Source organism: Ochlerotatus camptorhynchus, unplaced genomic scaffold (assembly GCF_037179485.1).
Source record: "Ochlerotatus camptorhynchus isolate MF236.1 unplaced genomic scaffold, CSIRO-AGI_Acam_v1.1 ptg000551l, whole genome shotgun sequence".
Classification (NCBI taxonomy): Eukaryota; Metazoa; Arthropoda; class Insecta; order Diptera; family Culicidae; genus Ochlerotatus; species Ochlerotatus camptorhynchus.
Window position 1 is genome coordinate 221,290 of NW_027041034.1, and position 15,667 is coordinate 236,956.

General features: G+C 39.9%; 1 protein-coding gene across 1 annotated transcript in view; it reads right to left on the reverse strand.

Annotated features, from left to right (window-relative positions):
• Positions 1 to 8,856: 8,856 nt before the first annotated feature.
• The window catches only part of LOC135713389 (uncharacterized), a 47,475-nt gene continuing 40,664 nt past the window's right edge, over positions 8,857 to 15,667 (reverse strand). Inside the window, exon 2 of the mRNA XM_065236494.1 lies at positions 8,857 to 9,074. Within this exon, the coding sequence (XP_065092566.1) occupies positions 8,857 to 9,074 (218 nt within the window). The remainder of the gene's footprint in view (positions 9,075 to 15,667) is intronic.

Sequence of the window (15,667 nt, forward strand, 5' to 3'; positions counted from 1 at the left end):
AAAATCAGCTAACTTGTTTGTATACAAACGATCTTTCTCATTGTGAAGCCCCAAAAACTGACTAGTTTTTGAAAATGGATCTAATTTCATCCAGGAGAACAATATTGAAGACTTGGGATTAGGACTTTAAAGCGTTTAAAAAAGTTGAACGACCATAGTGTATGAATTAGGGTGGGTCAATTTCACAATTCCTGCTTCACACTGATTTTTTCGATCTGTACTGAGGTCTCCAACAACTGTGCCAAATTTGTATGGGTTTGTTTGTGATTTGGTTTTCTATGCAAATTATAAAGTTTGTATGGGTTAATGATTGGGAAACGGATAAAAAATATTTATTTGCGTGCTCAAATTTACATTGTATCCAATATTTCCCATAACTGATACTTCAATTGGGAAAACTATGCACAATAACTTCACCGAAAATTGCAAATCGATTAGAATTCTGTGAAAAAAGTTAGAAACTATTTGGCATTAAGCTGGGCTCCCCAATTGAAAGCATGCTGTTCTCGTAGAAGGCTTGTACTCGAAAAAAATGCACCATTTTTTTCCGTGTGTAACTTTTTTATCCGTTGGTAAAATTTGATGCAAATCTAGGTATAACTAGTTTGAAGTGAATTGTTTACATGTGTAAAATTTCATAACAATCGGTTCAGTGGTTATTGAGATGTCATCGAAACAAGAAGAAAATCGCCGGAGAATTTTGCGCGCCGTCATGGAAAATCCGACTGCGACCATGAGATGGATCGGAAGACAACTGGGAATCACCCATACAAGTGTGTCTCGGGTGGTAAAATCGTTTAAGGAGTCCCAGACGACCGAGCGGCGGGATGGAAGTGGAAGAAAGTGTGTAGGCCCGGAAGGTGTTGGATTATTTCAAACGGCGTCTTTATTTATTTCCATTTCGTCAAGCCAGTGTAGACTACATACAATGATTATTGCAATGTTTACTTACATACTATGCATTAATTCTATTCTGTTTTAGCTTAGTTTGTATTTGCTGCTTGGACATAGTGATGTCAATAGTTCCGCAATGCAAATTATATAGGCGCATCATTCGATTGATTGGGCTATTTTTTGCATAGTTTGTTCTGTACGATGTTTCTGAAAATAAATTCCGTGTTCTAAGATATCGACAAGGTGTGTAAAAATTTAATTGTGCGAGAATTTCTGCCGAATCTATGCGCATTGAAATAATGTCGTTGATGAAGAAAAGCATTGCAAATTGGCGGCGCTCCTTAAGTGTTTGTATATTGATGAGCATGCAGCGCGCTTCATAAGATGGTAATGGAAATGCAGTCCAATTCAATTTACGTAAAGCATATAAAAGGAATTGTTTTTGGACAGATTCTATGCGTTCTTCGTGTATGGAAATGTATGGATTCCATACTAGGTGGCAGTATTCCAGAATTGGCCTTACATATGTGGTATATAAAAGCTTAATAGTGTATGGGTCTTCGAAATTATGACTGAACCTTTTGATGAAGCCTAGCATTCTGTTTGCTTTACTAATGATAGTATTATAATGTTCTATAAAAGTTAGTTTGGAGTCTAGGATTACACCTAGATCTCTTACAATTTTGCTTTTTTCTACTATTTGGTTGCCTAATGATATTTCAATATGCGGTGTTTCTATTTTTCTGCTAAATGCTATTGCAGTACATTTTTTTACGTTCAGTTTAAGTAGACTTTTACTACACCAGGTGTGGAATATATTGATTTCATTCTGGAATTCTTCTGCATTGCTAGAATTACTTATTTCCATAAAGAGCTTCATGTCGTCTGCATATACAAGCAATTTTATTTTTTTAAGTATGTAGGAAATGTCGTTTATGTACAAAATAAAAAGAAGTGGGCCTTAATTAGAACCCTGGGGTACCCCAGAGATGACTGAAATTGGTTCTGAAAGTTTATTTTGAAAGCGAACTATTTGTTTACGATGTGTTAGGTATGATTGAAGCCAATTCAAAAGTCCAGGCTCCATTCCTATTTTCTGCAATTTGAGGATTAATAATGGTATGTCGATGCGGTCAAATGCTTTACTGAAGTCGGTGTATAGCGCTTCAACGTGCTTGCCACTGTCCAACGCTTTAATAATGAAAGATACATATTCTAGAAGATTAGAGGTAGTTGAGCGACCTTTAAAAAAGCCGTGCTGTTTACTTGTAATTAGATTTTTCACCTGCTGAAAAATATTGCCGTTTACGATTGATTCAAAAAGTTTTGGAATGCAAGAAATAATAGCAATTCCACGATAATTTCGAATGTCTGATTTTGCACCTGATTTGAAAATAGGTACCAAATAAGATGATTTCCAAATTTCAGGGAATTTTCCATTTTTCAGAGACATGTTGAAAAGACGCTCTAGAGGAAATGCGAGTTCTTCAGAAAGGTTTTTCAAAAATATGGGTGCGATGCCGTCAGGTCCAGACCCTTTCGACGCGTTTAAGTTTTTTAGTGCATTGAGGACTTCATGTTGAGAAAGTTGGTTGACAGAGATGTTTTTAGAAATTTCAGGAATGAATGCAAAGAAATCGCGGTCACGATCTTCTTCGGAAAATGTGGTGTATACTTCTTGGAAGAAATTTGCAAAGAGACTGCAAATTTCAGAAGAATTCTCACCTACATTTGCATCCAAATTCATTCGCGAAGGAAAATTGCTGCTTTTTAATTTCGTGTTTACATAATTAAAAAAGTTCTTAGGACATGATTTGACTTCATTTTCGACTTTGCGGTTATAGTCCTCATATGCAGAGTTGGTGGCTGTATGTAATTGGTTGCATAAGTTGTGATAGTTTCGCAAATTGGTTTCAGTTTTTTCTTTTTTGTATAGTTTATTAGCTTTCTGTTTTTTATTCTTCAAATTTTTCAGTTGTGGATTGAACCATGCGGGTAGTTTATTGTTTTGTGTTCGTCTTCTTTTTTTTGATGGTACAGTTTCTAAGATTAGGTTTTGTAGAATTAAGTGAAATTTTTCTACTTCAGTATCGACATTTCCTTCAATACTTATTAAATTTTGCCAATTTATTGTACATAGTCTACGTTTGGCTTCTTCGTAATTTGCTTTACGGTATTCCGGCACTTCCTCGTATTCCCAGTCGCTGGAGGAAGAAGAATTTTGTACGAAGATTGAGTATTCAATTGCTGTGTGAAACACTTCATTTTTCCATAAAGGTGCTAATGATGTATCCACACAGAAGTCTTCAGTACAATTTGTAAATAAAAGGTCTAAATATGAGTTTTGTTGATTTTTTACATGGTTTATTTGATTAAGACCAAAATAAGATATTTTGTCGAATAATAATTGTAATGCTTCGTCTTCACCTACGACCGGGAGTAAAAATGATTCATTTTCAATGTCTGTAATAAAGTCTGCGTTTCGTTGATTGAAGTCGCCATAAATATGCAGTTTTACTTCTGGTTCCATATTTGACATTATAGTTTCAACAATTTGAAAAAATAGTTCAAAAGACTACTTGTGGGCATGTTTAGGTGGAAAATACACAGAAGAAAAAAATGTGTATTTCACCGGCAATAAGTGCTTTGACCCAGACATTTTCGAATTCCTTGTGCTTATTTGTTATGATTTCTTCAGAAGTAAAGTCAGCATTGATGGCAATGAGCACTCCACCACCAGACTTTTTATTACAGAGTTGAAAATTCCTGTCGTGCCGGAATACATTAAAATTGTTTCCAAAAATTTCTTCGCTTCTGACGCTTTCGTCCCAGCTTGTTTCAGTTCCAAGAATTATTTGAAAAGAAGAAGATAGAATGTTCTGGTGGATTTCTTTCATTTTAGCTGGGCTTTTCATGCGATTGAAATTTTGGCAATACACCAAAATTTCAGTCGCATTCTGTTGAGGAAGTGAAGAGATTTTTGGAGGGTCAGTATTACTTACATTAGTAGGGTCTACCTCATGTAGAGTGTCGTCATTCGATAATAATAATTCCCTTGCATGGGAATAGTCGTCGTTACTTCCTTTAGTAGAGTGCGTCAGTGCCGTTGAAAATTTGGAGGACTGTAAAATTTGCGAGCGGCCTCCCTAGTTTGCTGCAGTCGTTGTGTGCGTTCACTAAGTAGGAACGCGCGGTGTGAATTCAGGTCTGCCAAAGCGTCGGTGCGTGGAATTCCGAGTTCTTCGTGAACGTCCAGGAAAATTTCGCGTAAAAGGGCTGTTTCCGTTGGTAGTCCTTCTGCTGCCAGCATTAAAGTTGCACTAGTTTTAGTGATTCCGCGAATACATACTGAAGGTGGCTGGTCGTGCAAGTATGAAAGATAAGTCCGCACAATGTCCATAATTTTGGGGTCTCGCAGCCGTGCCTTCAAAAAGCGTCGGTCGCCAATTGCAGACTGTTCCGTGAGTCTGACTATAGGCGGACGCATTGGGTCCAGGATTGGAGGGTGTTCATGTCCGGTTGGTCTTTCGGCGCGATAAGGGTGAAAAGTTTCCCCTTTTTCGAAGTTAATGAATTTTAGTCCATTGTCTGTGCATGGTGGACGAGAAAATTGTATACGTGCAGCAGCCAAAAGCTCTTTGTCCAGAGGTAATGCCGTATGTGCATGTGTGGAGTTAATAAGTGTCGACGTTCTTATTCCATTGCTATGATTGTTGGTATTGCTGTTGTTGTTGTTGTTGTTGTTGTTGTTGTTGTTGTTGTTGTTGTTGTTGTTGTTGTTGTTGTTATTGTTGTTGTTGTTGTTGTTGTTGTTGTTGTTGTTGTTGTTGTTGTTGTTTTTGTTGTTGTTGTTGTTGTTGTTGTTGTTGTTGTTGTTGTTGTTGTTGTTGTTGTTGTTGTTGTTGTTGTTGTTGTTGTTGTTGTTGTTGTTGTTGTTGTTGTTGTTGTTGTTGTTGTTGTTGTTGTTGTTGTTGTTGTTGTTGGTGTTATTATTGCTGTTCTTGTTATTGTTGTAGTTGTCTGTTTTGTTCTTGTTATTGTACTGATATGAATTTTCCTGGTGATGTTCCTTTCGTTGCTTTCGCCTACGTCTGGCTTTTTCCTTTTCTTTTTCCTGAAGGCGACGGGAACGCTGTTTGGTGTCAAATGCAGTCCAGTCGCGTTTCCATATTTTTTTATTTCCTAGCATTCGCCAGCTGGGGGCTGGTTCGGCACCGACGTTCTGCAGTTCAATTTCTATGTTGTTACATGCAATTGGATTGCCAGTATGTGCTGCTTCAGAAAAGGTTTTTGCCATTTCTTCCATATGTGCTTTTACATTAGCATTTGAGTTCGCTAAGTCGTTCTTAATTTCCATAATTAATTGTGGAATTAGGTCAATTGAGTGCAATGTTGCTGTTGTTGTTGATGTGATGGCTTCTACTGCTGCTGTTGCTGCCGAGTTGACCGCCTTTTCTACAGCGATACAGGCGTCTGCTGGAGGTGTGTCCAAAAGTGCTGACAGTTTACTTTTTATTTCAGTGGAACTAGTCTTGCTGCTGCTGGCGAGGTTTGAAATGGCTTGTTTTACGTCGACAAGCATTTTCTCAATGTGGTCGAGCGTTTCGTCATGAGTCGCGCTTAGGCTTTTGAAATTCATGAGGAGTTTGTGGTTTGCTGCCAATGTACGTCCGATGTTTTCCGTGATATTTTGGAAAGACTTGGACAGTTCCTTCATGTTAAGTTCAGCGGTGAACTTTTCCTGACAGTCTTGGCAAAGAGGCAGCATGAAGGTCCGCAAAATTTCTTCATGATTCCGCTGTGCGCCTACGCAAGCTGCGTGGAAAGTCCGATTGCAGGCACCATGGCAGCGCCATAGGAAACGATTGTCATTTTGCACGCAATTCACGATACCGCACTTCATGGCACTCGCGTCGGGTGATAAAAAAAAAGTAAAAAATTGCTACTTGAAAATGCTAACGCGGGGCTCGCGCACGGGTCAGTTATTAAAAGGTATGAAAAATAAAATAAAGTTTGAATGGTAAAATATATACAAGAACGCTGTAGCGTAACCCGAACCTTTCGATTCGCGACGAGGCTCTGAAGGCAAAGTGTTCCACCTGGTTCGTTCAGCAAACCATGAAATGAGCTGGGCTTCGTGTATTCAAAGTCCGGAAGGCACCGAACCGGCGTGATCAACAAAACACGGCGGCCAAATCCCGCGCAAGGAAGCTGTATCGAGAGTGGTTAACGAAACCGATGTGTGTGGTTATGGATGACGAAACCTACATCACGGCAGACGCAAAGCAGATACCAGGGCTGGAGTTCTACGTTGCCAAATCACGGTTTGATGTTCCGGAAGACATAAGGAAGAAGAAAGTGAACAAATTCGCCAAAAAATACCGGTGGATAGATTTTGGGCCATAATGAAGGCCTTATGTATTAGTTCATTCCCTGAAAGTTTCAAGAAAATCCAACTTGAGATAAATTTTTGGCGAACACTTTTGTCTGGTGCATTTTTTTCGAGTACAGGCCTTACGTCTCCACACGTGGAACACATGGCCTAAAGTAAATAATTAATAAATTTTTCAACAAAAGTTGAATCGATGCGAGGTCTTGAACAAAGTTGTTCCGCATAGTTTGTTCAATTCATTTTACAGGTAGGGTCAATATTGAGTATTGTGAGAATATTTGTCAGATAAATTATTATCTTCTTCCCGTTTACCATACTTAATTTTAAATGTCGCAAATATCAATCGTTCAAATTTGGCACAGCTGATGAGGACCTCTATAGAAATAGATAGAATACTGGCGAACAAGGTTTTGTAATACACCATACAAACTTGACCCACCCTAGTGTGCATACTACTTCCAATTGATTGATTTGGTTCTACAGGAAACTCTATCGCCATTACCGATATTAGCAGGTCCCTAATCTCCGTTCCGATACGTGCTCCAGTGTGACAAATTTTCCGAGTGCGCAACATGTAAACATACATACCGAAACGGCATCGAACGATCCGATCGGTACATGCGATACTGGAATCTATGCGCACACGGTGCTCCGGTGACAATCTCTGGTAGTCTCCCTTCGAAAATGGGACCCCCAGATGGTGGTCTGAGAAAATAGAGGCATATCCCAGGCAGCAACATGGTAACAGCGGTGGCGGCGGCGAGGCAGCAATCGCACTAGTTCCCAGTCATTCGATATGCTCTCCCGCAGTTTAAAAGCCCAATAGAAGTAAACAGAGTCGTGAACAGCAACATGGTCGTCCCACCTCACTCGCTCGGTCCGGTGCAAAAAGGGAACTTTGTACGATTTAGAGTCACCACTGCCGCTGCCACCACCACGATAGATTCACACCACCAGATAGGGACCTGCCAGCCTCTGGGAAACATCGATAGTAAAGTACTGAAATTAATTGTAATTAACACGATCGGGTTCTATCGGTACACATAAATATGTATATTTTATTTTATTGTAAGCCTCCATCTCGCTTCTACTGGCAGTGGCTGCTGCAACACGGGTGACACATGCATGTTATTTCATTTATATAGGTTCTCGATTCGGACCGCGTCCTCCCTGATTATCTGATTACAAAACCAACTGGTGCGAGTGAGCTAGCCGGTTGCCTATGGTCGGTTGGTGGATCGGTTCTGTAGTTTATGTTTGCTGCTCAAGCTTTCAGCTCTCGTGGGTTCAAGTTTCGCTGCTTTTTTGCATACAAACTCACGTCCCCCGTTCTGTATCGTCTGTGCTTTGCTGCGCGGTAGTGGTTCTAGTGGAGATTTAATAGGAATCGATACATGCGGCACCGGAGGAGCAAGTAAGTTATAAGTTTGCGGTAATATATGTCTTCTTTCCCATAAGTTTATGGTTACTCGTGTGGAATGGAAAAGACAAACTGACAGGCAGCTTACTTCTCACCTTACCGACGATCGTTTAGTTCTAGCTTCCGTCGTAATTGGCCAGGACTGATGAGGATTTATATCGGTTCTGAGCGGAGATGCATCCAAGTGATCTTTCGTTTTCTGAGAAAGATGAAGTGCCGTTGAGGATAAATTTACCTTTGTCTGGTTCAACTTTTCGTTGGTGAAATCTGTGTGATAGTCAGAGTATTAGTGTATTTGGTTTCATTGTGGTTCTCTGGTGATTTTCAATTTTTTTTATTAGCCTCTGTTTTGCTTTATTTCTTATCCGAAGGACAACATCACCAGACATTTGTTACATCAGAAAATCCCAACGACCTAGACTGGGATTGAACCCAAACTTACTGAGGCGAGAATGCAGACACAAATCGGCACCGTCGACTCGCTGCCTATATCAATCAACAGTTTTATCAAATTATACTCAAATAACGAAACAGCATCGCTCCTTTTTTCATAAAGTAGGTATACTTCCCTCCCACAATGGTTGAGAGTCGTGAAAATACAAGAAAGCTCGTCTACAACGAACTCAAAATACGATTCTTATCACGGGTGGATAAAGTCTCCGGGTATGTTCCCATGTCCTTCCAGGCAACGCGTTCTTTCGTTCGTTCGTCCTTGCAGAGATCCGAACTGGTTGTTTCCCCAAACGAGATCTTTCACTTTACGATTAGGCATAGAAATAAATCCAAAAAAAGGAGACCTTCTATTCGATATCCCACTGATGGACCGCTACCGCTTTGATGTTCTCAGTCTTCCAAATCCAATCAATCAAATGCATCTTGATAAGTTTTTAATTTATTTTATTCTCCGGAGAGAGAATCAAACTCCTCCTCGTCCTCCGTGGCAAGCATCATGAGGTTTTATTAATCAAAAGCGAAGGCTCTCGTTTCGGATTTCATGCTCAATTGAATTCCCTTCGAGCCACACGGACCGCTGAGGCAAGGACCCCCCGTGGCAGTCCGCGTCCGCGTCAGTGCGAATTGACGGTAACTTAAATCTCTCTCTCACTTAGTCCTGATCGGTCGTCGGTCGGGTGGCGTGAAAGGCTTCCGCTTAATCCTGATCTGCCACCATCAGCACCACCTCCACCATCGGCTCCTTCTTCATCTCTTCGCCAATGACGCTGACGTCGTTCGAGCGTTGTTGGATGGCGCCGGAATCGTTGGTTCGTGTTCCGAAAACCGCCCCAGCATGAGTGCACATTCCGCCGCATCGCCAAAAAGTGTCGTGAACGCGATGATGAGGTGTTGGCCGCAGGCCGGTGCCAATTGCTGCGCCAAAAAGGCATAAATATGAAGTTATTAAAAAACAATATAGCGAAACATTATAATAAAATTTTAAACACATCATTTACATGCACCTTGCCGGTGAAGAATCGGTGAGTCACAGGTGAGATGGTGGGAGGAACAGAGGGAGATGGACACGCACTCTCGAGAGCACGTTGCAGAGGTGGTTGTCGCAGTCCGTTTCGGCCTGACTTGATGTTATTTTTGCCGATTGTTGTTGGCTAATTTGGAGATGGAACGGTGTCATAAAATGAGTTATAACAGAATATGAAATGCACACCTTTGCTGATACCGCATGTCTATAATTTAGAGTATTTTGGTCATTAATTTTGTGGCGTGAAGCTGATGGTACTGCCAAAATGCGTTTTATTGCCCTTGTTGGTTCTGTCTAAATTAACGTTTACTAGCTTTTAACAACATCAGATTAAAATTTATGACATTTCCAAATTTTCCAGGATGCAAGAATATTCTGAACTGTTCTTTGTTATGTTTTAAAGAGGAAACTTGCTGTCGTTTTTTAATGAAAACGCATATATTTATTGTTACGAGTAGATGAGCGGAATAAAAATTTATCATATTTTCTCGATTTTAAACAGTTTGCTTAATTTTCGATAATCGAATAATATAATCGAGTGACACCGAAGGCGTTTGCAGGGTTTACAGGTTTAAGCCTTAACAAGGGACTTGGCAGATCAACAAGTGGCAAACGTAGCTGAACGATCCACCTTAGAAAACTCCTTGCCAAAGAATGTGCTTCCTCCGTGCGCTGCCCAACATATAAATGTAGCCACAATAATCTTAGCGATTTGCTTCATTGAATAAAAATGTACATTTTTAGAGCACTTACAACTTTGTAGAACATTGAAAAATTTCAAAATTCAAGCTAAAAGTTATGGTAAAAAAAACAGTTTTTAAGGGGATGCTACCGTTTGTACTCCATTTTAACCCTATAACTTCGTCCACTTGAAGGATATAAAATTGACGTCTTCGACAAAGTTACTTTAAATAAATTCATCTACAATGTTTCCATAGATGTTCATCAATTTTAACAAGACATAAAATAGTTATTATTTATGTACTGTATTAAAGTACTCAAAAAATAAAGAAACATTTCAAAAGACATCAAAATACTACCACCAATAGTTTCGGTGCAAATAGCCATGTTCCACTATTTTTGATTGCATCCTACTGTGCACCGGGAACAGAATTAAAACCTTCAGTGTCTGTAATATTGTTTGGAACGTCTTGAATACCCATCGCAATTTTCTAGAACCACTACAAGGATTGTCCGATTGAAGCCTCCGAGGGTTTTTTTTTCCTGGTCGTGACAATGGTCTGTGGTTTGATTTTGTTCAGATTTCTGAAAATGTTCACGGTTTGGGTTTGACAGCTTCAAGATAGTCATCAATCATGGAATAAGCTTTTCAACTTTGATGTTGGAGTAAATATATGTAGTACCCGAGTTCGAAATATTTAATTTCTATAAAACATTTAAATAATTTTAAAGTTTAGAAACCAAATGCCTTCATGCCATCAAGTTTTGCAAGTTTAGCTATCGTCTCTTGCTGTTGGAATTTCAAAAATGCCTAAAATGGAACCAACGTCTCAAAATATGAGTTCTCAATGCTGTCAGAGAATGAATTAAACACAAACAGTACTAATCACACGATGTAAACGTCGTATATCTAAACTCATTTCTGTCGTAATGGTAATTTTTGACATCTGTGCAGGACTTGCCAAGACGTACGATTTCTCAATAACAAGATCAATCAGTGATTCAGTAAGGATTTGATTGTACCACGGTTAAAAATGTTTCTATGTAAAAAGCACGATAAAAACCTAAATTAAATGATGAGCGTTTTAGTAGAATAAATGTATACCTTCTTATGCTGATTTTCCCTTTAATTTTTCTATCATTTTAACGTTCATAAATTCACTGCCACTATTTACTTTCACTATCTCTTTAAAAAAATAAAGGGTCAAATTTGTTTCAACAACATGTTATGTATCCATTTATTGTCATGATGCAGAACATAACACATTGGGTGCCAGTGCTGCAGGTACTCCTGTAGTGGTAGAGCAAGAACTACGAGATTACCAAAAGTGGACAAAACACAAACATTGGAGGGCTAAGGTTCCAATAAATCCAACAAAACGAACTCCGAATGCCTTTGAAGCTTATATTTTGGATCCCCCCATTGGCCCCTTATATTGGAGTTGTTCTTATTCCTACTTTCCTCCTATCTATCATGCTCTTATTCTCCAACAGGTGCACCCGATATATGGAAAAAGAACTAGCTCACCGGACTCCATGATCACTGGCTACCGTTCTATTCCAAGTAGCATTGCAAGTTTTATCGAGGTTTTAAAGCATTCTACAAGTCCAAATCATAGTCTACCCTCATAAAACCTAAATTGTTACTTGGGCTACTTCGATGCTGCTCGCTGATGCTACACTCGCCTTCGACGTAGATCGCTGTCGCCATTCCAAAGTCGCACTTCCGTGTGCGTTCGGACCGTTCGCCCTCTCGGAAACGATAGTTCGCAATCCTGCTCTGCTGGGCATCTATGTCCAGCGAGTGATCATTTGACCTTAACCACCGCAAAAGTTCCCTGGCTGTGGCTTCGCAGTCGTTGCACGAATCCTCCGTCCCTCTCTGTCCGGTCGCACCTGATTCTCGGTTCGGTTCGGGAGAGTCCCACCTTGAACTTCGACCAGCTCGTTGTATCGTCACAAACCGCCCACAAACGCCCACGTTATTAGTTCACCGATCAAACGCTGAGTTGCAACAGGAGTCGATAAAGAAAAGAGCCCTATGAACCCAAACCAATTAGAAACTTTCTTATGGTAGTTTCACCAAAACGGCTCATCCTTCCGGGGCTCCTTTTTGTAGCGAATTTCCACGGAGATCTGAACGATGAGTCCAGTGTCTTCGTTTGGGCTAGGCCCTAGCTCGATTTCTGTCAAAGGATTTCAGTCATTGGATGCAATCTTCTCACATTTCGCCACAATTACGGCCGTTGGCACACCAGTGCGGTGGCGTGTGCTTCAAAGAGTTTGATTCCCGAACGTCTTGATTTTAAACACGATCAAACGAATGGTTTAGCGGGACCTGTCTTGGCTTCATCCTGGATTAATCTCTGTGGAAAGAATTCAGTTAATGGATGCGATTTGCTCCAAATTAATCACACTTACGGCTGCTGACCTACACGTGTGATTACGTGGGCTTCAAAACATTCGATTCCCGACCGTCTTGATCCCAACGGTGATCTGGCGAACGAGCGGTCTAGATGATCTGTCTTAACTTGTCCAACCTCGAACTTGTCCAACCTCGAACTTGTCCAACCTCGAACTTGTCCAACCTCGAACTTGTCCAACCTCGAAGAAAAGTCCAACCTCGGATGATTTCTTTCCTATCTTTCCCTGGGGGAGACTTTTCCACACGATGAGTAGCGGAAATGTCAGCAAGCTAATTTGCCACTTGATGTTGGTTTCAAGCCAGCGAGCAGAACTGAGCGATATATTTTGCTATAATATTCGTACGTTTTTTTCTTTTGTTCGGGACATAAAACTACTGTGACTAGTAGTTTGATCTATTGTAGTATATCCCGTGTCCTTAGTTCAGTGCATGTCGTATTACTTAATCACTATTGAGAAATGATGAAGTATTCGGTTTTGATACAGTTGTCATTCTTGCCTTCACCACAAGGAATCGATTCTAATTGAAAGGTCCCGCTATTTATACCCTTTGGAGTGTTGGAACATCCTCCAAAGGCGCGGCCCTTTGGCAGTCAAAATTGGATTCCTTAGCAGCAAAATTAAAGAATGACATCGATAATGACCATGCATCAGAACCCTAGTCTTAACCACTTCAAACTAGGGAACAACAAATAGAAAATTAGGAATCACATAGATGAAGACTGACTAACTCATTTTTTCCTTGTTTCAAGATCATTCTCGGTTCAGGCAACCCATGGACTTATCACTATCAACAAGGCATAAAAAGTAACAAGGACTAAGATGTGTTCCTTGGATTACTGAAAAATCCTGTTCCCTTAGTTTGAAGTAGACAAGACTAGGAATCGGTGGTAGATCTTACATCCCGTAACGTACCACAAAAATGTGATCTACCCACGTTACGGGGCATCTTCATACGTTAATTTAACTTGACTCATTTCTCTAAATGTATACTCGTAACATAATTTAAACATAACAACCAATTTCATTCCATTTTTTTTTTCTTACCAGCAGTAAAGAGGCAAATACAACAGCATTGAGCTTGAACAAAAAAAAACCATCGGATACAAACAAATAAAATACTCTAAATTCTCTTATAAGTTTGGCACTTCGCTATAGATTGTACTTGAAAAAAATGCAACACTTTCTTTTGTGTTTAACTTATAATTGCATGGGTAAAAATTTATAAAATTTTGAGTAAACTAGTTAAGAGTGTAATGTTTACATGTGAAAAATCTCACCAAAATCTGTCAAGTGGTTATCAAGATGGCTTGTAAGCAAGAAGTGCTTCGACAAAAAATATGGGAGCGGTTGTGGAAAATCTAGGCCAGTCCCACAGGTGGATCGCGAAACAGTTTGGAATCGAAAATTCAGCCGTGTTCCGTGTGGTGAAATCGTTCAAGGAGACCCAGACGATCCAGCGGCGAGCTGGCAGCGGAAGAAAAGCGAAGGTGACCGACCCCGTGAACGGAAGGAAGGTGAGGGATTACTTCTAGCGCAATCCGAGCATTTCGATTCGGGACGTGGCCAAGAAGGTCAATTCTTCCGTCTGGTTCTTCCATCAGACAATGAAGTGGGCCGGACTTCATGTTTTCAAGGTAAGAAAAGCGCCTAACTGAACCGATAAACAGAATACGGTGGCCAAATCCCGCGCCAGGAAGCTGTACCACGAGTGGTTGGTGCAGCCGAATTGCAGACGAGACGTACATTAAAGCGGAAGCCAAGCAGATCCCTGGCCTGCAGTTTTACGTCGGCAAGTCCCGCCTGGATGTTCCGGAAAAGTTCCGGAAGAAGAAGGTCGACAAAATTACCAAGAAGTACTTGGTGTGGCAGGTGATCTGTGGGTGCGGCATATTCAGGCACCATCAACGGTCAAATATATAAAGAAGAATGCCTCCAGAAGCGCCTGCTGCCCTTCCTACGGTCCCACAAAGATGACACTCTGTTTTGGCCCGATGTGGCATCGTGCAATTTAGGTGAAACCGGTAATGGAGTGGTATGAAGTCAAGGATGTTGTTTTTGTGGCAAAGGAGACAAATCCGCCAAACTCGCCACAACTTCGCCCAATAAAAAATTCTGGGGGATTATCAAGGGCAAGCTCCGGAAAACAAGGAAGGTCTTCAAAAACGACAAGGATTTAAAGAAAGAGTGGATGAAAGAGTTAAAAGATAGCGCAAGTGTGTTGCACAGGATTTGATGAGAAGCGTTAAGTCCAAGGTGCGGACATTTAGTCTTGGAGAAGAGGTTGAATAAATAAACTTTGCAAAAACATAGCTAACATGGGTTTATTTATTCTCCAAGAGTTTCAAAAATATCCGACTTAAAATTAATTTTTGGTGATAATTTTTGTCTGTTGCATTTTTTCGAGTACAGTCTTTATAGTATTCGTTCGAAACTTTAACCTTTAAGCAATAGATGGTGATATTTTTTCTGTCTTTTGTCATTTGGTTTTACCCTTTTTTCGGCCCTAATTATGTCCAAACAAAATAATTTATTGCAAACACTTTATTAATATGATATAACTATCCACTATTCAACACAGGCAACAATTAAGAACAGTGCAATTAGACGTTTAAGGCTGAAATTTGAAATTCTTGAAATTATAGTCTAAAAATTTCATCGAACGTTTTTTATGTCAGTACTTGAACACATTGTAGGCCATTCGTGACTTGACGTTCAACTTTCGAATGGTATGCAAACATTTGGATTTTACTCCAGAACTTTTCAAGATACACTGAAACCTTCGTTTAAGAAGTCTTTTTTTTTACGCTGTATTTGATTTACGTCTTTTTTTTTATTCCAAATAACCAATTTTTTTTTGCGATGTTGAAAACTGAGAAATATTGTGAAATATCCCACAATATGAATATTTTTTTAATCAAGATGACGTGTAGGGACCGTAAATTCATGTCTGCCACCATTTTGATATCCATGATGGCTTCCAGTTACAGCAAAACGAGGAAATTCAGTAAAATACCCCACTGTATGTGAAATTTTGGAATAGGAGTGACGTGTAGGGACCTAAAATCATCGTCCGACGCCCTTTTTTAATCCAATATGGCTGCTTTCAGTTAGAGGAAAACCTGGAATTTATAACAAGTACCCCGCAATATGGATATTTTTGGTGTCTAAGTGATGTGACTACACACTTAGAAATACCTAATCTTACACGTGACGTAATCCATCTTTGACATAAAGGATGAGACGGAAGCAAACATGTCATGTAAAATTAAGTACTCCGAGACTGAAAAGTTCGAAATTACGTTTTATTGAGCTGAATTTCGCGTCTTTTATGACTCAATTTTATGTCAAAATTGACGCTCGTATATGTCAGTCTCAG